General features: G+C 42.0%; 2 protein-coding genes across 3 annotated transcripts in view; one reads left to right on the top strand and one right to left on the bottom strand.

The window, feature by feature from the left end:
* On the top strand, window positions 1-22,011 carry TCP11L1 (t-complex 11 like 1). Its single transcript, XM_074997631.1, has 11 exons — window positions 1-268; window positions 8,087-8,202; window positions 9,241-9,409; window positions 13,225-13,357; window positions 14,054-14,174; window positions 14,989-15,209; window positions 16,285-16,421; window positions 16,881-17,077; window positions 18,486-18,667; window positions 19,563-19,735; window positions 20,975-22,011. The coding sequence occupies exons 3-11, from the start codon at window positions 9,256-9,258 to the stop codon at window positions 21,181-21,183; spliced, it is 1,527 nt and encodes a 508-aa protein (XP_074853732.1). The 5' UTR covers window positions 1-268; window positions 8,087-8,202; window positions 9,241-9,255; the 3' UTR covers window positions 21,184-22,011.
* A 3,037-nt stretch (window positions 22,012-25,048) lies between these two features.
* Window positions 25,049-27,557, bottom strand: part of CSTF3 (cleavage stimulation factor subunit 3) — a 91,087-nt gene continuing 88,578 nt past the window's right edge. For both annotated transcript variants that reach the window (XM_074997628.1, XM_074997630.1), the window contains exon 21: window positions 25,049-26,660. In XM_074997628.1, coding sequence (XP_074853729.1) covers window positions 26,458-26,660 — 203 coding nt within the window. In that variant the 3' untranslated portion in view covers window positions 25,049-26,457. The remainder of the gene's footprint in view (window positions 26,661-27,557) is intronic.

The raw sequence follows: 27,557 nt of genomic DNA, 5'->3' as shown, positions 1-27,557 counted from the left end.
GGCTGCGGGCCGGGCGGCCGACTGACCCGCGCTCCCCTCCTCGGCTGGCTGCGCCCTCCCGCGAGAGCCGCCACGGCGGCGGCGCAGCTGCCTTGGCCCCGGTTTGCCGGCGCGCAGACGCAGCGGCGCTCGGACGTCTGCGCAGCCCCCGCGGGTCGTAGCCCGGAGGGAGCAGCGGACCCGGCTTTGCGGCGAGGGAGCCGGGGCCGCTCCCGGGGAGTCAGTGTGGCGGCTGGTGCCAAGGCGCTCCCAGCCCGCCGCCTCCCAGGTAAGCGAGGGGCTGGAGCGACTCCCGGCCGGGTCACAGGCTGGAGCCGCCTGCCGGTGTGTGTCAGGCGGTAGGGGGAACCGGGGCCAGGTCTGTCTCGCCTCCCTGCTGCTGGGGCTGCCTCCATGGAAAGCCCCGGCGGGGTTTGTGGCTGCCCGGCTGCGCTCCAGGTCTGCAGAAAGGCCCCCGAGCCCCTCCCCGCGAGGAGCAACTGTGGTCGCTGCCGCAGTGCTGAGTCAGCCCAAGGGGTAGGCCCAGCTTCCTCCAGCCTTCCCTTCTTTCGCTTGGGCCGCACAGGTGGTGGGGTAAAAGCGTGTGGTGTGAGAGCTGAGCAGCAGGGCTGTGGCTCAAGCCTCGGATTCTTGCCATCCTGCTGCGTGTCTTGATTTGCCTCCCTCATTCCGAAATCCTGTCGTCCAACGGGGCTGATAAGGAACCATTAGCAAAATGGTAGTAGTAGTAGTGTGGACAGATTACCCCAGGGTATGTCTTAATATGTTAGGTGAACTCCAACAGCATAGCCAAATAACAGCACACAACACTGTGAGCCAGCACTGGTGGCAGTAAACAAATTTTATGGGGCCATGGGAAACTTGGCCATACTCAAGACAAAAAAGCAGTCAAGTAGCACTTTAAAGATGAACAGAATAATTTATTAGGTGAGCTTTGGTGGGACACACCCACTTCTTCAGACCTGTCCCACCAAAGCTCACCTAATAAATTATTTTGTTAGTCTTTAAAGTGCTACTTGACTTCCTTTTTGTTTTGATAGGATATAGACTAACATGGCTCCTTCTCTGTTACTATTCACCCACGATAAGTGGATATCTGGCTAGCTAAAATCATGCTGGATGTTGCCTGATGAGAGTGCCAGATTAGAGAGCTTCAACCTGTAGAGAGCACTACTGTTGACTTTATTTAAGAAGCCAGGGAACTACAGGCACTAGCCTGCTAAGGCAAAATAGGCATATAGAAGACATTAACATTTACCTTATTTTATTAGTTCTTCCACCCAGTTCCATAATATGATGTCCTGAGTTGACCTGGGATGGAGGATGGGTGTAGAAGGGAACTGAGGAGGGTGGAAACCAGACCTTGAACCTCCTTCTTTCATACCATAGAAGACTGCACCTACAAATTCTTGGAGTGGTTCCCCCATCAAAAATTATTGCCCACCCCGGTATCTGTCTAGGTGAGAAGTCAAGATGCTCGGCCTAGATGGTGTCTTGATTCATGATTTTCATACTGAAGTCTCCATGAGCTATACGTGAACAAATCCCAGAGCTCACATGGGATCTAAATATATGTGATTTAGTACCCCCATTTATAAAAACTGGAAATAATATCTTGTAGGAGTTTAGCAATGCTTACTGAATATTGTTAATATTTTTGGGACAGTTTGAGGTGGTTGGATAAAATGAGCCATGTCTGTGCAAAATACTGTTCTTAAGAAATTTAATGTTTAAAAATTATATTTCTATTTTTGCTCAAAAGGTGAGGAAAAGTCCAATGAAACAAGCTCCCCTCATTTAATTGAACAAATTAATTAATTTACAAAAAAATGCATCTAGCTTATTCAGAAGAGGCATTGTTTAGCTTATTTGACCAGTGCAAATAGGAGTTGTTCTAGATACAGTCAAATAGACAATGGTAACAATCTAGTGAAAATAGGTTAGTGTCTAATTTGTAATGGTCTGACAAGTACTGTTTCAAAGGACAAAATGGCTCTGGTTACACTGCAGCAATCTATTGACAGAAGTCACTCTCAGAAGAGATTTCCCAGCAAAACTTCTGTCAGCAGAGTGTGGCTGCACACAAAAGCCAGTCGGAAAAGCACCGACAGAGCGGCTGGACTGCCTGGCTGCTCTCTCCAACAGGCGCCTGGAAGCACAGCAGACAGGGCTGCCCTTTGTTCTGGATGCCCTGCCTGTCAAGAGAAGGTCCCCCAGAGCATCCACACAGCCTTTTTTGTTGACAAAATCTGTCGATAGCAGTGTTATGCCTCATGGCTGAGAGACAGAATGCTGCTGGCAAAAGTGCTTTTGGCACATGTAATTTCAAGACCAGACTCCAAAGAGAAATTGCTGAGCTATAATTCATCTGCAAATTCGACACCCTCAGCTCAGGATTAAACAAAGACCGTGAATGGCTGGCTAAATACAAAAGCAGCTTCCCCTCCCTTGGTGTTCAGACCTCCAGATCAACTGCTGGTAGTAAGCCTCATCCTTCCTGACTGAGCTAACCTTGTTATTCCCATCCTTGATCTGGCTTATTTATATCTGTCCCTGCAGATTTCCATGACCAGCATCTGATGAAGTGAGTCTTTGCTCACGAAAGCTCATGCTCAAAACTTTTCTGTTAGTCTGTAAGGTGCCATAGGACCCTTTGTTGCTGTAAGAAAATAAGTTTGTAGAAAGTAAAATCATTATTAATAGGTATATAAATGTGAATACACAGTAACATTTCAACATTTTTAATGAGATGGATGAGCCTGAGACACAGTAGTCAATAGTGTTGCATCCGCCTTACGAAATTTCTCGCCTCCCCACTTGGCTTGCATCTGTTCTACTAAGTTGGGCTATAGAGTAGGATTTGGCAGTGATCTGCTGTGTAGAGTTGAGTAAGTCACTGAATCCATTCTGTGCCTCATTTTCTCTATCATAACATAAAAATAATATTTCTCGCCTTCTCAGGGGCTGAGAGGTTTAAATTCATTAATGACTGTGATGCATGAATATATTGTAGTGATGCTATTTAAAAAATGGATTTTAATACAGCCATGCTTGCCCTTCAGGTTCAGAATTTCTGGGGAATCCATTTTTCAAAGGAAGCAGCTGGGTGGGATTGCAGGGAAAACTACATTATATGGATGGGTGGATACAAACAATCCAATCTGTTTAATGTTTGGGGAAATTTTGTGTTGGCACTGTTTTCCAATAAAAGTAAATTGAAATTGGTTTCATTTTTTTCCCTTCCATTTGTTTTTACAAAATCTACCTTATCCAACTTGGGTTTTTGTACAGCATCCATCACTGTACGCCTCTTCTAGATCTTTTTGGTCCTCAGACTTTCCCTCCTAATTGCTTCATCATTCAGTGTAACCTGCTGCTGTACTGTTGGAAAGAGCTTAGTTTATCCCTTGCATGCTATGGGGCAAGGAGTTTGGCTGCAGGTCCCATACAGATTACAGGAACATGTTCTTTGGCTGGGACATATGACTTGCCTAGTTGAGTATTAGATTGATTCTGGGACATCATGATGTGGCTTCTGCTCACTGGTATGTTTGCCCTGGATGGAGTCTTGTATGTGGAGGGTGTATGGCTGTAATGATGAGATTTGTGATGCAGAGAGAGTCCGCAATTTAGGGAAAAACTTAGATTGGGGCTTGCCTGGTTTTCTCTCTCGAAGACTGTGTCTACACTACGAGATAATACAGATTTTAAGGCACTTAGCCTAATTTTACAAAGTGCCTGTCTTCCCTGTAACTTCCATTAGCTTGATTTATGGAGCACTAAAATGGACATAATATCAATATCATAATATTGCGGAACCTGACGGGTATAGCGTTCAGGTTGAACCTAAAATTCCGAATGAGGATGGTGAGGAAGCACCACGTCTTTAAATCGAATTCATTAGCCTCCAGAGATGTACCGTGCGTGCCCCACAGTTCTCCATTCTGGCCTCTTCCATCTGCGCTGCTCTCAGCGTGCAGGAATTTGGGAACAGGAAGGCTGTTTCAATTCGGCACTTGGAATTCTGTGGCTCTACAGTAGACTCTTCATTTAATGGACTAATGGCGGGAGGGGGTGTCTGTTAAACACAAACATCCATTAAATCTGAGGGTTTACTTCCCACCCACCCCTGTCAGGCTTCCCCAGTCCTCTCCTTGCCCCCAAAATGCCGGCCACTTACCTCTGCTGGAGCTGAAACCACTGCTGCTGATGGAGGAGCTGCCGGAGCCTGCCATTGTGGCTGGAGCCTCTGCCGCAGCTGGGGCTGCTGGACTCGTGGCTGGGGCCCTGCAGTGGCTGAAGACTTTGCCCCGGCCACCGAAGCTGTGGCTGGAGACTCCAGCTTGGCCACTGGAGGCAGTTGGAGCCCCTGCTGTGGCTGGAGCCTTCATCGCAGCTTGGAGGAGCTACTGCCAGAGCTGCCATGTGCCCGCTCTGCGTAAGTCCCTAACATACGTTTTTGCGGGGTGGGGCAGAGTTAGTATTTTATGGGCCCTGATTAAGCAGACTTCAGGAACAACAGGGATGGGGGCAACAGACGTGCATAGTTCCCAAAGCCCACTAAGTTGGGGTCCGTGAAATCAAAGGTTTACCGTAACGTCTTGTTTGTGTGAGAGGCTGAAAAATCTTTTTCTTTCTTTGCTAGTAGCGTGGCTGTGGGTTCTGTGTCTACCTCTGCTAGCTGTCCTTTTTTTCTGTGCTGCCTGGCACCAGCCGCTGGCCCCTCTTCCCACTCCACCTCCCCTGGCACCACGTGGGTGGTAGGCTGTAGGTGGGGGTTGCGCTTGTATGATAGGATGAGAAACTGCTTTTCAGCTATTTACATTTTGTCCTTCCCCTCCCCCATTCCCTCCCTGAGAGGTGCCATGCAGTCTGGAACTCTCCTGCACCCAGCTGCATCCCATTGCTTGATCCCCAACTAATAAAAGGAAGTGCTGAACATGCTGCCAGGCAGCTTGCACGCAGTGAAGGTCCTGGAGCCACCCAGGAATAGTCTCCCTCAGCACCTACGATTTCCAGGGTCAGGCAGCTGCCCACGTAAAGTCTCTGGTGGCTGAGATATTTTGAGGTCTTGCAACCGCCCCGGGGAAGTCTCCAACCGGTGAGATATCCCGGCATTGGCAGCTACTGGGGGAAGTCTTCCTTGGTGCCTAATACTCGGTGCCTGGCTAAAGACCATCAGGTGCTGAGAGGCAGGGGCTGGGACCAGCCTTGCCCTCCAGTGGATCCTTGTTAGAGGATTTAAAGTGTACTCAGTCCAAAGTGGTAGCTGTTTCTCAGGCTCACTCTCCGTAATTAACCCCTGGTTCCCTGTTACCTGTAGGTACAGGAAGTGCCATCAGAAGTCGATAGGACAGACATTGAGCATAACGCCGTGTGTACTTAGATGTACGCTTCTAGGTTATGGATTAGGTACAAAGGTGCAAATTATTGCTCTGAGGATCTTCTTTGCCAGGAGATCTAAATATAACTTTTCTCGGGGCCTACTGGGCATAAGGGCAGGTAGTGGGTCCTGCCACAGGGTTGCCTGGGCTCCCAGTGGCTTTAAGAAGGGCCAGAGGCAGGCACCATAGAGCACTGATTACTGTGGACACTGTGTCCCCTGGGGCATCTGGAGGTCTTTTTGGTCAACAGAAGAAAAAGCTTTGTCCCTAGAGTGACTGTCCTTTGAGACCAAATTTTTGTGTGGGTTTGATCCAAAGCCCATTACAGGCAATGTAGTAGCTCTACAGTTACCACAGTTCTCCAAGCAAGGCTTGCAGTAACCAACAGAGCCATAACTAATTTGAAGATCCGTTGCACTTTCAGGCTACGTCTACATGTGAAGCCAACATCGAATTTCGATGTAGCAACATCGAAATAGGCTACTTCGATGAATAACGTCTACACGTCCTCCAGGACTGGCAACGTCGATGTTCAACTTTGACGTTGCGCGGCACCACATCGAAATAGGCACTGCAAGGGAACGTCTACACGCCAAAGTAGCACACATCGAAATAAGGGTGCCAGGCACAGCTGCAGACAGGGTCACAGGGCAGACTCAACAGCAAGCCGCTCCCTTAAAGGGCCCCTCCCAGACACAGTTGCACTAAACAACACAAGATACACAGAGCCTACAACTGGTTGCAGACCCTGTGCCTGCAGCATGGATCCCCAGCTGCCGCAGAAGCCCTGGGCTAAGGGCTGCTGCCCACGGTGACCATAGAGCCGCGCAGGGGCTGGAGAGAGAGCATCTCTCAACCCCTCAGCTGATGGCCGCCATGGCGGACCCCGCTATTTCGAAGTTGCGGGACATGCAACGACTACACGGTCCCTACTTCGACGTTGAACGTCGAAGTAGGGCGCTATTCCTATCCCCTCATGGGGTTAGCGACTTCAACGTCTCACCGCCTAACGTTGAAGTTAACTTCAAAATAGCGCCCGGCGCGTGTAGCCGTGACGGGCGCTATTTCGAAGTTAGTGCCGCTACTTAGAAGTAGCGTGCACGTGTAGACACGGCTCCAGTGTAATACCCGTGTCTACTACTCACACATACACTTCCAGATTTTGGAGTGGGTGCAAGGATTAATATTCTTGTTCTGAGGATCTCCTTGGCCAGAAGTTCTAAACCCAGGTCCAGGTGGTGGGTCCTGCCCCGTAGTGTCAGGCACAGAATCCTGGGCCCAGATGTAGCCCTGCTGGAGCTCCTTCACCTTCTCCTGGACCTCCTCCATGCTGCAGCAGGGGGTGGCCTTGTTCCACCAGGGTGGTGACCATCCAGTGTAGGCTTGGGCGTTACGGCACTGCACTTTGGAGTCTTGGAGTAGCTCCTTCTTGCCACACAGGTCCAGGAGGATCTGTACCTTGGGCCCAGTCCAGGAGGGACCTGCCTCCTTGTGCACTGGGGTGGCTCCATCCTGAGACCCCTCCAGATGATTCCTTGAGGGCCCAGGGAGTCTCGGGCTCCCTCCTGGTGTGCCATGTGGAACACTGGCTGGAAAGGAGTGAGTGCAGGGTGTTTTCACAGAAGCTTGTAGCTCTGCTGTTCACGCACACTCACTAGAGTGGCTGGCCTTTGAGACAAAATTCTTGATCTGAGGATCTTCTTTGCTAGGAGGTCTAAATCCAGATCCAAGCCTTTCCCCTGAGCCCGCACTGGCTTTTGGCCCTGCTGATGTTAGGAGTCCCCTCAGTTCATATGATCGATCCTTCCCACTTAAGATCAAGCATGTGCTCCAGTGCTTTTGCATCCCATTTTGAAAACCTGTTGGTTGGGAAGCCAGAAATCTTATTTCTAACCTTTCTATTAGCTTTACTACCCCTCCTTTCCCTCACTTATAAAAAGCACATCTCTCATACAGGCAAGCCGGATTCCACCTGGAAAAAGGGATGTTTGGTTAACATGGCAGGGGTATGAGGAAAATTAAATGTAGGCAGATATTGTCAGATGCCCACAGCCACTTGTGAGGCATTTTTTTTTCCATGCTGTGCAGGTGAAAATATACAGAATGCTATGGGACTCAGGGAACTGTGGGATAGGTTCCCACAGTACACTGCTGCAGCAGTTGATTTTGGTGACTTGTGTGTGGCAGCAGTAAGTCGATTTTGTGGGGAGCTTGTGGGAAGGTGAGGATGTTCAAAATCAAATTTATAAAGCCCAGTGTTTAAAAACGATTTAAGTAAAGTCAATTTTAGCTCGTAGTATAGACTCAGCCTAAGACTTCACTGGAACATGGGTGAGTTGGGTTCAAGTTACTGGTTCTGCCATAGGCTTCTTGTGTGGTCTTGCACAAGTTAACCTTTCTGTGCTTCATTTTCCCATTTGTAAAATGGGAATAATAATACAATGCTTTGTTTGTCATGGCAGTTTAGATTGTAAGCTCTTTGGGGCAGGGGACTGTCTTTTCCTACATGATTGTGTATACCTTGCATAATGGGGTGCTTTACTATTAACAAAATATTTCATGAACTCATTGAGTTTTCCTGTTCCTACCTCTCACATGAACGAAGTAGGATGCACCAGGTTCGGTCTTGTAATTGTTGTATAAAAACTCAGAGAAGCTTCTTGTGTTCCCTGTTTCTTCCTCCTACATTCTCATCCACACAGGCCTGTGCTCCAGTTTGCCTTTAATAGCATTGAGATGCTCCTGAGATGGTTTCTGTTGTTGGCAGTCTGACTTTCATCTGTGGCAGCCTGTGGTCCAGGGATATTAAGTGAAAAAAGTAAGTTTTCTCTAGTTTTATGCAGAGCCTATTCTGTGAAATGGAAGGTTGGGGAGAATGTGGGCCTTTGATTTCTGAGCAATGAAGTGATATATATTTTAAAAATATTTTTAGCTTTTTCCATTTAACTGGTAGGTGTTAGTTATTTCCTGAAGCCATAACCAGTGAACAATGACTTAATGTATAGCAGATTCTTTAAAATGAGGACATGCAAATTGCATCGTTCAGAGAAGGGTGTGTGTGTGAGAGAGAGAGAGAGCGAAATAGTTCAAGTAAAGTTATTGAATTGAGCAAAATATTTTACAAATGCCATTTTTGCACCATAACAAGGCAATATTCTAAAGTGTATGTGATGTGATGTGCTGCAAAATCCAGCCTTGTAATCTCCACAGTTACTGGATGGTGGTTAAATCAGTGGGGTTTTGATATTTAATCCTTCTAACTTTCTTATGTGGGTAAAGCATGCCTATTTCATGAAATTAAAATTTGGGATCTCATTCTGTCTTGATTTTACCTCACTATCTACAGATGGATCCCATTGTCTTCAGGTGTATTGTGTTGGGTTCTGATAATAAGTCAACGTGGCATTTGGCTACAGTTCTGGAAAATACGGGCAAAACACTTCATTAAACTCCTTAGTAGGGATAATATGAAAAATAATAGGTTTAAAATGTGCTTTTCTTTTATTTCATTTCAAAATCCAACTAGCTTATGTACATATAACTGTTTCAAAGGTCTCTCTTCTCTTAATATATATTTTAAAATTCAATTACTCTTTAGCAACTTTAAAAGAACAAAACAGATTTTTTTCCATCGTATACATCATAGGATGGAAGCCAGTGAGTAAATAATAACTGCATTGAAGTGATTTCCTTGTTCTGAACATTTGAAAAATCAGGAAAGAGAGCATCTCTGATTTATCTGTAACTGTATAGGGAATTCTGCTTTTTTTTTTTTTCCCCCAAGCATGGGAAGAGTGTATCCATTCAGTTCTGTTCTATGTGTGTGTGTTTGTTTTTTTTTCTTTCCTTAAAAAAGAAAAAGGGATTGAAAATGTCTCAGGATTCTGGTATTCCACATACAAGTGGAGAAGAATCAAGTGATTCTGAGGATACCCAAGAGGACAGCTTGAATAACCTGGATAAGTCCATGAGAAAAAGGATACGACAAAGTGCCTCAAGTCCACACAGATACAACACAACTCAATGTAAGCAAATCTGTTTAAAACAAAAGTGTAGGCAATAGTAAGAGAATAAAAACCAGAGATGTATTTCTTCCCCAAAATAGGATGGTGATGCATTCCGGTTAGTTATAGGAAGTAACTTCCAGAAGTGAAAGTGATCACTGGAAGAGGTCTTCTACTTCCGTTATCAACTCATACTTTTACTGCTCTGGATTATTTAGACCCTGATCCTTAAACTAGTGCCTGCTATCCTTATTAAAGTCAATGTGAGCAGAAGGGGCTCAGCAGCCTTGGGGTATTGCCACCCTGTCTGGCTTTCCTTCCATCATAAAATCACCACCCCCAGCTTCTAGAGAAGTTATTCCTTTTTATTTGTTGGGCCAAATCCTTATGGTAGCAAAACTCTCATTTAAATGGAATTTCTCATGAGTAAGGGCTTAAAAATTTGGCCGTTTGTCATTTTCTAAATAATAGCTTCCGTATGAGGCTGATTTTTGCAAAGTACAGGGATCCAAACTTAGGTCCCAAACTAGCAGGGTCTCTGAGGTACACTATGCATCTAATTAGCCTCTTTGTGGTAGGGAAAAGAGCTCGGTGTGTCCTCCTTTAGCAGTTCCTGTTGCCCGCAAGGAGCAGCATTCAGGTTACTTGCAATCATTCTGGTGCTGTGTTTTTGTTGGGGAGCGTGTTAGTGCTTTTGTAGTTAGATAGAGGCTCCTGTGAACTTTTGAAATAGTCTCATTTATCTCCTCTACTACGTGAAATCTACATCTACTTTAACCACTACTGCAATGGGAAGTCCAGTGGTACATTAGAGACTAACAGATTTTTGGGGACATAAGCTTTTGTGGGCAAAGACCCACTTCGTCTTTGCCCCTGAAAGCTTATGCTCCAAAAAATCTGTTCGTCTGTAAGGTGCCATAGGACTTCTCATTGTTTTTGTGGATGCAAAGTAACACAGCTGTCCCTTTGATGCTTTAACTGCTATTGCTGCCAAAAGTGCACAGGCAAATATGGATGGAAATCCTGTGGTCATAAGGTCTGCTTGTGCCTAAATGCCCATAAGGGAGAGGGGAAGGAAGTCACAGAAAATAAATTTCAGCCCTTTGCGCCTGCCATTGGTGTGAGCCAGAATCAGTACAGTGGCACATTCCATGTATGTATCATGTGCATGCATGTATCGCCTGTCCTACTTATGCAGCTTAGTAACTTCAGTCATCTGACTTCAGTGGAAATAGTTTGCACCTTCCTGATCCAGCATGGTTGGGACCAGACAGGTCCCAAACAAGAGAATTTGCTGGAACAGGGAAAGTCCCTTTCTTTGGACACAGACACATGCAGCCCCACGGCAGCCCAGCAGGAACCCTGCCTCCTCCCTGAAAGAGGTCAGATGTAGGTGTGTATCAGCTTAAGGTTCATCCAGTCTGCAAAGCATATCTGAAGTCTGAAAATTAATGAGCTTTAAATGGTGCTTGAAGCATTTTTCAGTGGTGATGTTCTAGGACAGTGGCAAACATTCTTGCTGGGCCATCATGTTGTGTTGAAAGTTATTGCCAGAATATGACCTTTCCAGTTTGATGCTGTTTTTAATGTAGGATCTAGTTATGACTGCCAGGTCTGATAGGACTAGCAAACCTCTATAAGTAAAACAAATGAAAAAAGCAAATGGGAATTGTCCTGGGTTTATGTTCTGATGATGGCTAAAAAGCAGAAGTGGCCCGGATAGTATTTTTGAAAGCTTGGCAACCGTTATGACTTGAGGCATTGAATACAATCAATTTTCTTATGAGTTTTTGGTTACTGGTGTGTGTGGGGCTTTGTCAAGGAGAGGAGACGTTCTTTATGGGATTTGTGCTGGAAGCACTGATATTCCAAGATGCCCTGCAGAAAGTCCATCATGTTCCTGCAGTGGATATGAGAAAAATCACAAATCAAGAATTGTCGCAGCATTGAGCGGTAACAAGTCATGAGTGCTGGGAGGAGAAGGTACTAAGGTCAGGAATATGTGTACCTGAAGAGATGAGCTTAAGAGCATTCTTTAGCTGTGGGCTTCCTTCTTATTCCCGCCTAACAGCAGAAGTAAAAACTAATTTGGGAATCAGGCAAAAGCACTTTGATCTAAATGCAGGCTCTGTGCAATGCCTGTCTACCCATCAGCTGAGACCTTCCACTACTGCCCACAGGCATTGGGCAGGATCAAACCATAGACAGTAATATGCAAGTGTATAGAGTGCTGGGTGAACTGAAGAGGTGTTCATTACAAAGTGACACAGGTAATTCTTTATTAAATAAATGACACTTCTGTATAGCACCTAATTGGGGAAGGGCTTCTTTATGAGAGGTCTGTTTCACGTAGTAGGTTGCTGCCAGCATAAACCCAATCTCATAAACCTGTTAGTCTAAAAAAACTTCAGTGTGTAATTAGTATGGATAAGGAGGTATTATTTTTATTATGGGAAGTCTGTGTCAGTGTGTTTAATATGTATAATATGTTTGCCAAGATTGTGAAAATTCTGTCATTTTGGTTCCAATCACAGGGTGACAGGGCAACCGATCCTTGCTTTCAGTATTTTTTAATCTTCCCCGTTTTTCTTCCTGGGCAGCTGGCTAGATCTGTCTTCATCTTATGGCACTAAAGCTCTGGTCCAGTCTCATAGATGACTGGACCAGAGAAGAGCTCTCTTCTTCTCACTTTTTGGAAAGTGAATGTTTTATTACTCAGAATAGATTTTTGCAGGCTTCCTTTGTCTCTCTGTTGCTAGCACTGACATCATCAATACTACAAGTGCCATTTAAGGGAATCCTGTTCCTAAGGACAACAGAAAAACTCCATTTGATTTCAGTGGGTTCAGCATTACTCCCTAAATAGTTGCTGATTGTATCATCATCACTACACTTACTGCTACATGCTGCTAATGCAGAGGCCCATTCTTTATCACAGCAGTGTCAGCCCTGGCCTACTGGTATGTTAAGCCCTATTTCAGGACAAATTGGAGCACCAGTTCCCAGTATGTGTGGGGAACTGGTGCTCTTCTCAAGGCTTGGCTTTACCCCCACTGACCATCCACCTCTCAGCTTTCTATAACTAGTATCCTCCTTCCTTTACTTACCTAATAAAAGCTGAGCCTACTTGGCATGTGGTGTCCTGCTATACTGCTCCCTCTTCTTCATGTGTGCACTTTCCAGTGCATAGTGATGCTCATGCCACTCCAAATCCAAGCCTTGCTGTGCTCTGAGACACGGAGCAACGGGTATACCATTGAGTATACAGAGGTGAATGGAAAGTGAAGATCTGTGGCATTAGCACACTGGTTAGATCTTTAAATCATTAGCAAGTTGGGAACAGCAAGATCCTGGTTTCAGGAGAGGAGGACAAGGAGGTTGCTGCTTCCACTGGAAGTAGAGAAGGGATAACTAGCTGTTCTCTTGCAGAGTGTTGATGGTGTTATAAGACCTTTACGGATATTTTGGAATATGAGATCCTTCCATGCCTTGAAAAATGTATACTCCAGTTGTACATGATTAATGTAGTGGAAATCTCCAGAACTGAATGGTGAGGTTGTGTATGCAGCTTGATGGCCCCACAATATTTTTTGTATATTTTGTAGAAGTGATTTTTCCCTATCGGTATGGGTAGAATTTGATGCTATAACCCTAAAAGAAGAGGTGTGTGTTTTAGGAGGGATTTAATACAGGAAACAGCTTGATAAACCTTAGCTTGACTTGTCTGTTGGCTCTGCATTCCTTTTATGTTGGCTGATGTGTGGTAAGGGCCCAGAAGGGTGGAGAGGGATCTTATTTTCAGCTTTTGAAGGAATACTCGGATACTGATATTACAGATAGTCCCCCTTGCCATGTGTCGATAGAAGAACTGATGGAAACAGCAAAAGGAGTTTCCAATATGGCATTGGCGCATGAAATTGTAGTCAATGGAAGCTTCCAGATTAAACCATCTGAATTACCAGAAGGCAGGTAAGATGGTTTCTGATAGAAATAAATAGCCATTAATGTCCGTTGTCTTCATGTAAAGAATAAAATGTGCAGATCATTTTGGGGGCATTTGCATGAAATCATTTTAATGGGCTTCTTAGCTTTTTACGCTTCATTCCAGCACCACTATTTTATTCTTCTAGATTCTTTAACATCCTCTTCATTTGTAACTCTCTAAGGTTGGCTCTTAGGCCTCTTCTATGCTAGAAAATTTAGCAAATTAATTATGTTGGTTGGGTGTGTGATAAATCCTCATCTCTGAGGCAATGTAAGTCCCTGTGTAAATAGTGCTAGGCTAATGGAAGAATTCTTCTGTCAACCTAGCTGCTGATTCTCCGGGAGGTGGATTGCTTTTACACCTGTGGCAGAACCCCTTCTGTTGGCATGGTTAGTGTCTAGACTGAAACACTGCTGCCATAGATTGTGGGTATACATTTAGGCTCCTTTTAGAGCAAATGGTTGCCTCACTGCCGTTACAATCTGCTTTCAAATTTTGCGCTATGGGTCTGCACCGTTTCTAGGAAGTTACATGCTTAGGTATTGCTAAGAAACAGTGATGGTGTTCATGTGACCATTGAATAAATTATGATTTTGTGATTTGTCCTCTATTTATAGATTACTTTGCTTTTAGAAGTATCACTCCCTGGATGTTTTTAAGGGCCTTTTGTTTTGTTTCAGCCTAGAGAAAACTGTAAAAGAGATTGTGCATAAAGCTTTTTGGGATTGTCTGGAAGCCCAGTTAAGTGAAGATCCACCAACATATGATCATTCAATTAAACTTGTGGGGGAGATTAAAGAGGTAAGAATATGGGACATCAGAAGTAATTTACAGAAATCACACACATGAATACACAACTATATGCACACAGTTGTTGTACAGCCATGGCAGAATACCATACTTGGTGAGTGGAGCAGAGCAGGAAACAAAGTCATGTGATATGAGGATACTAGCAAAGTGTGAGGGAGGGAGGATTATTTTGCAGGGGAAAACAGTTATGTGGAGGGACCAGGAAGGACTCTGAAGAGTTAGGGAGGGCAGATGTTTTATTAGGTAAATGTTGTCACGAGAGAGCCTCAGTTGGGGCCAGCAGCCCCCATAAAGAATGCTGGCTCAAAGACAGACATACAGATAATCAATGGAAGAGGGTAATAAAGAAGCTCCAGGTCCCATCAACAATCAGGACACTGGGCTCACCAGGAGGCTAGCCTCAGGAAAGCCTGTGTACCAGCTCAGCCTCTTAATGCAGAGCAGAGGGGAAGGGAGGTAGTTAACTGAGTAACAGAGAAATTTTGGTTACTTGGCTACCAGATTACTCACTCTGTAACATCCCTGGTGTGTGCGTCCTCTTTTCCACCACCAGGAAAAAATATCTCCGCCCCGAAGAATTTACAATCTAAATAACGTCAGTATTGCGTAGATTGTTGGAAAACAGATTTTAAAAGACAGTGTAATTTTTGTGGCCTTTGGTTTTGAAAAACTATAAGATGTCATCTGTCACTGAAGTGCATTACAGAGGTGTTTGTTAATTCAGACCATTATTCAGTTCCTTTGTGAGATGGTAAATTAATATTTGATGTGAAAAACTAATACAATGAAAACTGTTTTCTTTCAGGCTCTTCTGTCTTTCCTATTGCCTGGTCATACTAGATTAAGAAACCAGATTACAGAAGTTCTAGATCTGGATCTGATAAAGCAGGAGGCAGAGAATGGTGCCCTGGACATTTCTAAGCTGGCAGAATTTGTCATTGGAATGATGGGGACCCTTTGTGCTCCAGCTAGAGATGAGGAAATTAAAAAACTGAAAGACATTCATGAAATAGTCCCGCTATTCAGGTACTGAAAGGACAGTGACAAATTTCAAGGAATCACTGTGGTTCACTTAATTTCAGGTTTGCTTGTAGGCCCTTGTTAACAGTCTGAATTTTACTTGTGCAGGTATGTGGCATATACAGTCTGCTAGCTAAAATTTCTATCTACAAATATATAAAGCAAGCAGACTAGGGGAGGGAGGGGAAAAAAATTCCAGCAGCTATTAGCAAAGATCCTCTTGGTTCTGGTGGACTTCTTGAAAACCCATGAAATAACACGTATCAATAAGTGAAACTTTCTCTGGATGTTGGGGGAGTGATTTAGGAAAAAGTGTGACTTTTTTCACTTTTGTTTTCTGCTGGTATTTTTAATTTAGAAAATAAGTGTTCCTCCAGCCAATTCCTCCCTCTACTTCTCTTTCTCGTTTCTCATGCGTAATAAAATAATACATTACGGGTGTCATAAGTGAGAAGCGTATAGAGACTGGATATATTTGATGTCATTTTCTGTTTTGTTACTGTCTGACTTAAATTTTTGCAGTCTCTCAACAGTTTTTTTCTTAATGGTCATCAGTAGAATATTGAGTCAATTAAAGCATTTCCTGACTTTGTAGTCTCCAATAGTAAGGATCTTCTTAGAGGAGAATACCTTTCTAGAGAATGGAAATGTTGCTTATGTGTAATTAGACACTAAAAGTTATTTCTTCCATGGTCCTTTCACTCAGTTAGCTCTGTTTCAGAGAATAAATGCACAGCTTGACAGAGGACACAGTAAATACATGTATGGTGATACGCCTCATATTAACCTGATGACTCAAGTCTTTCTTAAATTGAGCATGTGATGGCCTATGTTCTAAGAGAACTGATTGGCGAAAAGGCCTCTTCTGCATTCTCCATTTTTTTTACAGGGGAATAAGCCTCATTACCACGTCTTTTTTTCCCAGACTTCAAGCTCTGTGTAAATAATTAGCATGCATGTTTAGTGTTCTTAATAGCTCATTCCTTTGGACAATTTGTGCTAAGTAAGTCATTGCAAAGTGTACATTTTAAATGTGTGCAGCCCTGCTTGAAAAACTAACGTCACCTTTTTTCTTTTTCAGAGCAATTTTCTCTGTATTAGACTTAATGAAAATGGACATGGCTAACTTTGCTGTCAGTAGCATTAGGCCACATTTAATGCAACAATCTGTTGAATATGAAAGAGAGAAGTTTCAGAAGATTTTTGAGAAACAGCCAAGTATGACTTTTTCTTCCTCTGAATTGCATATTGAGATCACACATACAAAATAACCTACTAAAATCCATATTGAAATCAGTAGTTCTGTTATATTGCTCCATAATTAATATAGTGATACTTCTTTCCGGTCCTAGATTTATTTAAAAAAAAAAAAAGACTGGAACAATTCTGCATTAAAAGACAAAAACCAGACTCAGATCCAGGATATCAATATGAGATATGACACTATAAATCAGCTTCAACATACTAGCTCATAGTATTGCCAGTGTAACTTGTGGTTTCTCTTCAGGAGGTTCCTGTGTTCAATCTGTTTTGGTATCCTCCAGAATTTCTGAATCATAAAGTAAATGAAATGCATTGTGGTACCTAGTTCCGTGGGTATTAAGAGAGTATGCTCGTGGTATTTGAAAATTATTCAGGGGATGGGGGGCAGATTCTTACCAAAACACTCTCCCTCAGATTCTCTAGACTTTGTCACCGAGTGGCTGCAAGAAGCATTAGATGACCTTGCCAAATTGAGGTGTAAAAATCCACCTTCATCCCCTGGGGTTGGAGCTGCTTCTAGTGTAGTTCCTGTATTGTGTCCTGCTGCTGTACAGAGTCGTGCATACCTTAAGCTGCTTAAGTGGGATCATGTGCACAGGCCTTTCCCAGAAGTAAGTATTTAAGAGAAGACTTAACTTATATTTCATTTTTCGATATTGATTTTGGTGATTTGTAGCAGAAATCATTTGGATTGATAACTAGTGATGACATCATGACTCCCAGCGGGAGCAGCAGCTGTACTGTCTGGATGTGGGGCAGGTACTTTGCCTTCTGTATTGACTACACCAAGCCCTTCCGCAAGACCTCGCAGCTCTTTGTGGCCATTGCCGATCACATGAAGTGGTTTCCAGTTTCGTTGCAGCGCATCCTTCCTGGATCACATCCTGTATATGGACGTGCTATGACATTGCTAAGGTTACCTTCTTATGGCGTACTCTGTGTGAGCTCAGGCCGCCTCAACTTCCTTCTTGGTGCATGTGCCTGTCCAGAAAATCTGTCGAGCTGCGACATGGTCCTCTGTACACATTTACATCTCACTGTGCTATTGTGTGGCAGTCTAGACAGGACGCATCCTTTGGGGCTGCTGTTCTTGAGTCAGACACGTTTTGACTCTGACCCCTCCTCCTGGGTTTGGTTTGGGAATCACCTAACTCAAATAGATACGAGCAAGCACTTGAAGAGGAAAATATGGTTACTTGGTATTATAACTGTTTTTCTTTGAGATGGGTTGCTCACATCTATTCAAACCCTATCCTCCTTCCCAGAGTGGCCAGCAAGAAAGAACTGAGGGGGAGTTGGGTCAGAAGGGTCATATATTGGTTCCACAAAGGCGCCACAGTAGGGGGCTCTCCAGCTGACCCCACTGGTAGTTGCTAGGGAAAAGCTTTCCAACAGGCATGCATGTGCACACACCTAACTCAAATAGATGAGAGCAACCCATCTTGGAAAAATAGATACAACGGTGAGTAACTTTTTTGCTCTTTTGGGTTCCAAGCACTCTGCTTGTGACACACCCCTTATTGGATTCTGGATGTGAATTTGGTACCACTGGTCCATCCTTCAAACAATGGAATACAGGTTGAACCTTTCTAATCTGGAACACTCTCATCTGGCAAACTCCATAATCTGGCATGATTTTAGTTAGCCATACCACCACTTATCATGTATGTGGTCGAATTTCCTGTGGTCCCATAAAGTTTGTTTACAGCCACCAGTCCTGCTGTCAGTGTTCTGTGCAGCTGCTTAGACCTCAAATGTCTAAGAGCCTAGAAGGCAGTGGAAGTGTTTTGTAATGTGCTAGAAAATATTCACCTCCTATCATCTGGCAAATTCTCTCGTCCAACACAGGTCAGATCCTGAGGGTTTTGGATGAGAGAAGTTCAACCTGTACTGTTACTATTTTGAAGTCAGTGTACTACAGAAATCCAGTTTTCAGAACCATCTTTGTTACTGGGCTTCACAACTTCATTTTTGCTGTACTTTGTTAGACCAGCAATTTAATTTTGCTCTCTTTTGCAGACGTTGTTAATGGACCAGACTCGCTTTCAGGAAATGCAGCTGGAGCTAGAACAGCTCATCTTGATTGGTGCAATCCTCCTGGTCACTTTCAATGTAGCAGGTGCAGCACTTTCCAATCTGCCAGAGTTTGCTGGCAAAATCAAAACCATTATAAAGGTGTTGTTGGTGGGAATGCACCTCCCGTGAGTATCTGACTCTTATCAAGTAGTTTTCAGCTCTACTGTGTTCAACATTGTAAGTGGTGCACGGTAGCTTAATTTTGTTGTGATCCTTGTGAGTATTGATTGCATGGCCTTCTATTGTCTCTTACCTTCAAGAAACTAAAAGGACCAAGCGATTAGAATTCTTTCACCCATGGAAGAATTCAAGTCTAGCTGTTTTTTCTTCAAGAATTTAAACACCTTATTCCTTTCTTCACTCCTGTATCCTGTGCCAAACATTCCTTTTGTTGTCATTGTTGTTTTTCATGTGAAGACATCTTCTACCAAGCCCTCAGCCTTATGTTGGCAGCTAACCGTGGTTCATAGCTTGGATCAGGCTCCCTTCATTCTTCATAAAGTTGTTTGTTCTACACCTGTGTGAAAACACCTCGGGTGCGTCTACACTTGCATTCCTCTTTCGAAAGAGGTATGCAAATGAAGTAAATTGAAAATGCAAATGAGGTGTAATTTGCGTATTTGGCTACTCATTTGCATATTTTAATTTAGAAAGAGCTTCTTTCGAAAGAAGAAAGCCGCTGTAGATACTGTTCTTTTGAAAATAATTTATTTAATGGAAAGAAGGATTCTTTCAAAGATGGGGTTTACTTTTGAAAGAGCAGTGTCTACACTGGCTTTCTTCTTTGAAATTAGAATATGCAAATTCACACCATTTGCATACCTCTTTTAAAAGAGGAATGCAAGTGTAGACCGCACCCTTCTAGGTTTAGGATGACTGCCACATGCCCTGCTATGGAACAAATATTTGTTAATCTAACAGCAGTTCAAATCATTATAACTGTACTGATTGTAAAGAGTTGAAATAAACAACTAAGAAACAATCCATAAGCTGTGGCTTTCTCCCTCATGTTATTTCTAGCTCCTTTAACCTGAGTGAATCTTTGTCTACTGTTGGTGAGATGATCTGTGCTGAAATTAGTAGCTGTCTTTCCCAACATGGATCCACGCCTTTCCCACCTCAAAGAGGGGCTGCGCTTAAAGGACAGATCCAAGCATTGGCAAACCCTGACAACACCGTGTGCAAATTGATAGGTAATCTTGATGTGTACATGCTGTGTTCTCAAACATTTTTTTTTTTACTGTAAACTTGTTGAATGACCTGTTTTGTGTGATTTTAATATTTATTCATTTAAATAAGTTATTGTTGGAGAATGTCTTACTGCCTCTATATAAATTCATGAATACTGTGTGTGGATGTGGTTGCCTCATCTCAAAAAAGGTATATTGGCATTGGAAGAGGTTCAAGAAAGAGCAACAAAAATTATTGGGGCTTTGAAATGGGTGCCATATGAAGAAAGATTAAAAAGGCTGGGTCTTTTCAGCTTAGAAAAGAGGAGACTAAGAGGAGCTATGATAGAGGTCTGTAAAATCATGACAGATATGAAAAAAGTGAATAAAGAAAAGTAATTTCCTAGTTCTTACATTGTGGGAACAAATAAACACCAAATGACAGTAATGGGTTGCAGGTTTAAAACTAACAGAAGGAAGTTTTTCCTTCATGCAGCACATGGTAGGTCTGTGGAACTCCTTGCCAGAGGATATTTAAGACCAGGACTTCAACAAGGTGCAAAAGAGAACTAGATAAAGTCATGGAGGTTTGGTCTGTCAGTGGCTGTTAGCCAGGGTGGGTAGAAATGGTGTCCCTAGCCTCAACTTGTCAGAGGCTGCCAATGGATGACAAGAGTGGGGTCACTTGATGATTACCTGTTTTATTCTGTTCCCCCCTTCTGGGGCATGTGGCACTGACCACTGTCAGAAGATGGGATACTAGGCTAGATGAATCTTTGGTCTGACCCAGTGTGGCCATTCTTATGTTCTTATTATTGAATAACAGTTACTTATGATGTATGGTGAGGCACCTGTTGAAGTTGAGTGCCTTACCTTGATCTCTTGGGTAGCTCAGGAGCTGTGAAAATCAAGTCAGAATTTTCAAATGTAGTTGCCCAAGTTTCAGGTGTAGGAATTCTAAGATAATTTGTAAACTTGGATCTTTCCTTAGCTGCCCAGATATATGCATGCATACATACACACTTCAACAAGTCTACTGCCTGAAGTTGTAGTTATTTGAAATTGAATTTTTCAGACAGTAGAACATAATGCTCTGAGGAATTTCTGGATTTAAGTAGGTAACAAAGGGTATGCTGACCTTTTTTCTTTTTTTTGGGGGGGTGGGGTGGTGGTGGTACCACACTCCATAGAAGAAGGCTTCATGCTTTGTTTTTTATAAAGGCTTCTTAGTCCTTTTTTTTTTTTTTTCCTTTCCCCCCCCAGATTCTCGAATCCAGACATTTTTAGAGAGCTATCTGACTTCTGGTAATCGGAAATCGTTGCCTGCTATTCCTGGGGGATTAGGCCCTATTCAAAAAGAGATGGAAGAAATCGCTGTCAAGTATATTCGGCTTGTCAACTATAACAAGATGGTGTTCAGCCCATACTATGATGCCATCCTCAGCAAACTACTGAATAAGAATCTCAGTTAGGGTAGTCAGAAAAATCATTATACCCATTTATTCTACCTAGACAATATGATTTTGTATGCTAAATTTTTTTCCATTAACTTGGCTTTGGAAAATGGCATTCCATTAAAACATGATTTGATTACTGTAACTCAATAGTATTGATTCTGAAGGGGAAAATTATGTATAAATTGGAATACACTCATTGAATTAAATGATAAATAGACTAATATTTGTCATAAGTTTTCATGTTGAAGATGTTAATTTTAGGGCTCTAGTTTCTGCTGATGATTAGCTGCAAGGTAAGATTAGGCAACTGTATAACCAGACTGCTTTTATAATTGCTGGGGGAGATGAGGACTTTCTATAGCTTTCTACCTTTCCTGCTTACCTTGATGTTGGTGTGTTTGAGGAGAATAGCAACAGTCTCTTCCATACTGAGTGAGTGGACTCGTTGAAATGCTATTTTCACAACTGGAGAAATAACTTAAATTTTGACATGTAAGAAACTGGGACAAAGTATTTAAGAACAGGCCCAACCATGATGCCTTTCTGCTAATCACATTTTTTCTATAGCAATTTGTGCTCTTGCTCTGCTTGCAAACAAGTTACCAAAAACACGATAAATTATATTTTGTAGTGAATTTTCTGGTTTTCAGGTATATTGTCCTCTTTGTATGCTGTTACAAGGGTGACAGTCTGTAAAATTGCAGCTGTATTTATCTCTTTGTAAGGCTTTCATGCCAAGTGAAAAATGTTTTGCTAAGAGTGGCATTTCTTATCTATCTTTTGCTGGTAGGTTATACCTTTTTATGTAAAATACTAATTTTAAGAAAAAAACAGATATAACAAAATGGATGAAGACTCGTGCATTGAATTTCAGGCTTGAGGAAATTTCATTTTTTCTAAAATTGTGAGACTTACAAGACCTGTATGTGCTCATAGCTTCAGAAATATCACTGAAATATACCAAGAATGTCTTAGTATATTAAAAAGGGACATTAAAAAGTATAGTAGGAAATGAACAATTTTACAGCTTGTTAGAAGTCATCGGAAAATATTTAATGTTAAGTTACTTTTTCATTTTTGTGTTCAAGAACATCTGTAAAAAGTATTATAGATCCTTGAGAATATAATCAGCAAGATTTCTCTGAAGCACTCTGAAGGGTTTCTGATCTTAGTAATTTACAATATATTGATATTTAATTTTTTTTTTGGGCGGGGACATAAGTACAAAGTTTAGGACAGTTAAAAGCAAAACTGAAACTTTCTTTAGCTGATAGAGCCGCTCAGATTTTTGAGTCAGACGTTCTTAGCACCTCAGGTAATGCAAGGTGAAATGAGCTCATGTTAATAAAAGATTGGTGGCTATGACAAAGAGACTGTTTATTCTAAACTAATGAATTTAGAATGAGGCATTTTTGATACTAAGAAACATAATAAATATGATTGACTAGTCAACCAGTATAGTAAATGGTTTTAGAAAGGGAGATACCCTGCAGTACTTTTTCTAATGATTATACTTCTCTTTACATTCTGAAATATTAGTAGTTCATAGGGTTTGAACTGAGATCAAATGTATATTTTTAATAGTGTTCTACTTTATGGGGAAGATATTATTTTATTCCAATAGCTTTACTTGCTTGATCTATCTTAAACTCTGGTTTCACAACATGGAACAAAGCATTCCTAATTTTTTCTTTTTTTTTTTAATACAGAACTAATGACAATAGAAAACCATTTTGCTTAATTGATAATTCTTTTGGCTGAACGCAAAATATATATCTGAATATTCTTTAACTTGGAAGTAAATAACTTGAGCTCAAAAGTTTAGTACTGTTTTTTGTGTTTTTATTTTTGACCTCAGTGGTGGCACTTTAGTCTCTCTTTTCTCTTTCTGTGGCACATAATAGTCCAGTCTTGTTTGGGTTGTAATACATTGGCCTAATTTTGGTTGTTTGGCATGCAGGGGGCTAGCTAGTGCTGGAAGCCTGCAATCTGTAAGAATTTGGAATAGATGACTTTGTCCCTTAAACTCTGTACTTTTTTTTCATACAAGTTACTGAGGGCAATTGGAGAGATGTATTTCTTGATCAAGCATGAGTGCATTGGTACTACATTGCTCCATACCTTTTACTGTCATGTGTATAACTCTTGCATGTTAGTACTGGATACCTCAAATTTATCACAACAGCTGGTGCTTTTGAGTTTTTGCAATTCAGATGTTGCAGCTCCAAATATTACCATTTTTAATAACCTATGTTTTGGTTATCATGCCAACAGTTAAAGATAGTTAAAAACAAACTTCTGCTTTTTAAATACTCTTGTTTGAGAGGTAAGTGTACAAGTTCTTAAATTGCTGCTACTTGTTTGTATTATAGCATTGCCCAAATTATCCATAGATGCAGTGATTCACAATTGTAACAGTGCTGGGGAGTCTCAAGCTTATATGAAGTAAAATTGAGAAATAAGGTTAAACTCTTGAAGCCTGGTTACTTGTGTGCTCAGCCTTCTGAAAATAAAAATCACTTAAACAGATGTTTACATATGGACTTACATCTTGGGCGGTATCTAAGTGAGGAGCAAGCACATCGGTAGCAGATGAATGATAACTGGCACAATTGCCTTTCAACCCCCATGTAGCTTTCTGTGGCTAAGCTTTCTTATTTACCTTGTATTTTAAGTGTTTGGTAAATATTGCAAGGTGTACCTGTCTTAGGCTTTAGCGCCTCCAGAAAAAAACTGCTTATTTGCAGTGGAAGAGTGGTTCCCATGCCAGCTTACTTTAAAAATACACTGGATCTGTTCCGGCTTTCATACTACATTTATCACTGGGAATCATTCTAGCATTAAGCTTGTGGGGTGGTTCATAAGTAATCAAGCATTATGGCAACCATCTCTCTGAGTAGGGATCACATATGCTTAGAATTCATTGAGACGTTCAGCATCAAAATGCGTGACTAGCTATAATGGTCAACTAAATTGTCTGGATAAATGTGTACCTGCTTAATACAGGAGATCCTCACTCCCATTTAGGCAAAGCAGTGAAGTCCAGATGTCTAAGTGCCAGCTCTCGCTTACTGTTCCCAATATGCATCAGTGCACATTGCTCATGTGGTCAGTACAGTAAGTCCTGTTGTTCTGTATATGGGTTGAACCTATGATCCAGCAACATCTATGGTCTGGCATGATTTTAGTTAGCCAGATGTCAACTAATCAAGGGTGTGGCCAAGTTTTCCATGGTCCTACTAAGTTCCATTTACTGCCACCAGTCCTGGCTCTCAGTGTTGTGTGCTGTTATTTAGCCCCTAAATGTCTTTTAAGAGCCCAGTAAGCAGTGGAAGTGCTGGTGATGCTGTTAGACAGTATTGAGCTCCCATGGTTAGGCAGATTCTCTTGTTCAATACCAGCTAGGTCCTGAGGATGACACACTTGGAGGGGTTCAACTGGTATTGTTTTGTTCCTAATACATTGGATAAAGCCAGCCTGGGAAAACACAGGTCAGCCTGGGTGGTATGCATGCTGGTCCAAGGAGAGGCGCTGTACTAACTGAGAACAAGGGACTCCATGTTAGGGCTTTGTCAGTCTAGCACAAGGATAGGCAATAACCAGCCTTTGGGCTGGATGTAATTGACTGGTGGCAGAGCATCAGTCACTTCTACTTGAGTCTCTATGGGCATGGCCACTTGCAGGTCCCAGTAGCTGTGCCTGCTCAGGTAAACAAAGCAGCTAACCCTGGTGAACTGCATCTGTCCATTAAGTTTCTGATGCCTTGTAATATTTCTTACACTTTTTCTTATTTTAGGCATTTGTTCTCTACTACTCAATTTCAAGGTTTTTTTTTTTTGTTTGTTTGGTTTTTTTTTAAATAACTGACATTTCAGCTTATCTTAATTTGCTTTAAAATGCTGGTGTGGCAATGTGATCATTCCTCAGGCCTGCAACTCGAACTCATTGTAGCTTTTTTGTGCTGTTTCACACAACTATATTTGTTCCCTTTTCTAGGGTTCTGTCCAAAAAACAGTGCTGCTGGACTTAATGATTAGGGCCATCCTATCCCCTTGTGTTCCGCTTAAACAAAACTACCAGCATACTATACTCTTGTAGATTAAAGGAGTTCCTATTAAAAATTCCACTGTCACAATGTGAAGAATATGCTTCACCGGCTGAATCCATCTACCTCTTCAAATCTTACAGGTACCACTAAACTAGGCACGAATGGTAAGAAGTGAAGTCTGTCTTATAGTAATCTGTAGTATGTATAAACTGGAACAAAGAATCATGCTCTAATTATTAACATTCACTGAGTAGGAAGGAGTAAGCTTGTACGTAATCTGAGAGTTTGATACAACTGCACAGAAATGGTTTCTAAATATCACAGCAATCATTCCACTGTTTTTGCCTCTAAACTAACAACTGTTAGACTATGGATAAAATTAAAACAGGCATATCTGTAATCCTGGAAGTTTCAATATATGTTGTGTGCAAATATTTGTATAGCAAATATCTTACTATGTTGTCAACTTATCACTTTTCATTTTAAGTCTATCTTCCATGGTTTTGAGGAGGGGGAGAGTAGAACTCTGAAAACATGAGGAATTTTCCCTCAAACAATGTTAGGTTTTTCAACCCTTCGGATAAACAAATTTGTCGCCAAAACCCTGCAAATTTGCAAATACCCACTTTATATCCACATCCACAGATATAGATGCAGCTGCATATACAAATTTTGTAGTTGCACAGGGCTCTGTATACCTTTGTTTTCTCCTTTGAGGATTTTTTTTACTCAACCAAAACATGCACACACACAACCCACACAAGGCATGGAGTTATTTATCCTTTTTATTTTAATGAAATTTTCTTCCATTTTAAACTACAAAACAGATTCCATACATTCTGCCATAAATAAAAACAAACAACAAGGCAGGACACTACATGAGCAAACTGAGAACAACTGTTTTCCAGGAAATGTGAATTAAAAATGCTTCACAAGTATAAGCCATCCAGTTTTTAAAATAAAACTGTTAAACCCACACAACTTCAAGTGGTAGATGTGAACACGCTTGAAGAGGAACAAAATGCAATTTAGACATTTTGTGCTATTGTTTTTGAAAACCTAATTTTGTTTAAGCACTTTCTAAGACTCTTCTGTCTTTGCTGATCAGAACCGTACAGTATAAAGAGGCACCATAGTAACAAGACCTCATTTCCGAGATAAACTGTTGTCCCTTTTAAACATCTGACATGAGGCAAAAAATCTCTTAATACAAGTCTTTCACAGAAGATTTGGAACCTGTTTCATCGGATTCTCTTTTGCTGTCGTGCTCTGTATATGTCATGTACAGGAGGAACCACTGAGCCCTTCTCCTCTTCATCGTCAGAGTCTTCATTTGGTCTCTTGACAGCTTTAGTAAACAAGGTATTATTTTCTACAGGTCCATTGCCTTCTACATTTAAGTCAGGCAGACCTCCAGTAATTAGTCTTACAGCTTCATCAACAGCTTTGGGGGAAAAAAAGAAACCGGCTTCAGAAACATTTTCTTCTTGATGAGGAAAACAAGTTAGCCCCTTATTATGCTGCTATGGATACAGGTGTACTTAAGCATATTGCTGAAAACATCAGAAATGAGTTCTCATCAGGTGAGTGTCAGGATTTCCTACTATCACTTCTAGCAAAGAATATGCTGCTATGAAAAAGTTGGTTGTTGGGGTGGCAGGGGGAGGGAACTGACTGAGTAGTGTAGCTTAGTTTGCTGAAGCTAGACTTTTTGGCTTTGAAATGTTACATTTCAGAAACATCCTACTGAGGCATTTCTCCCATGTTTGTCAACTTTATTCTGAACACTTCTATTATTGGAATTACACAGGAAAAAAGATGGCTAATTTAAGCTACTGCTTGGATACATGACAGTGTGGACAATGCGGAATTTTGGTATTTTACTCCTTACAAACACTTTGAGTGTTCAGGATAAATTTTAAAACACCTCCATTTACGAAGTTCTCAATGTCAATCTCAACCTATTTTCCACTGCACAGGAAAACCTCTAAGAGAAATTAAATTTATTTCTTTAGCTTTTGGGTCCCATTAGGCTGCTGCTATTCTGAGGGGAACCCCATTGGCTCGTGTTCTACTTATAAGTGCTGAAGGTAAGATTTCATTGGGAACAGACCCATAAAGTGAAGAAAACAAGAAATCTGAATTTAATTGTCTTGAGTACACAGCGCCATTCTGAACAAATGACCAAGCCTTGAAGTATGTGAATGGTGCACTCCAGGAGTGAAAGGGTGTATGCCCCAGATCCCTCCCTGAGTTAGTAGGTGAGTTGTGAACCATTCGTCTAAGAAAAGTACAGTAAAGCCCTCGAAATGCGCAATTTGGAGGTGCACTTAACTTGCAT

This window comes from Carettochelys insculpta, chromosome 6 (assembly GCF_033958435.1).
Source record: "Carettochelys insculpta isolate YL-2023 chromosome 6, ASM3395843v1, whole genome shotgun sequence".
NCBI classification, from domain to species: Eukaryota; Metazoa; Chordata; order Testudines; family Carettochelyidae; genus Carettochelys; species Carettochelys insculpta.
This window is presented reverse-complemented; position numbering and strand designations above follow the sequence as displayed.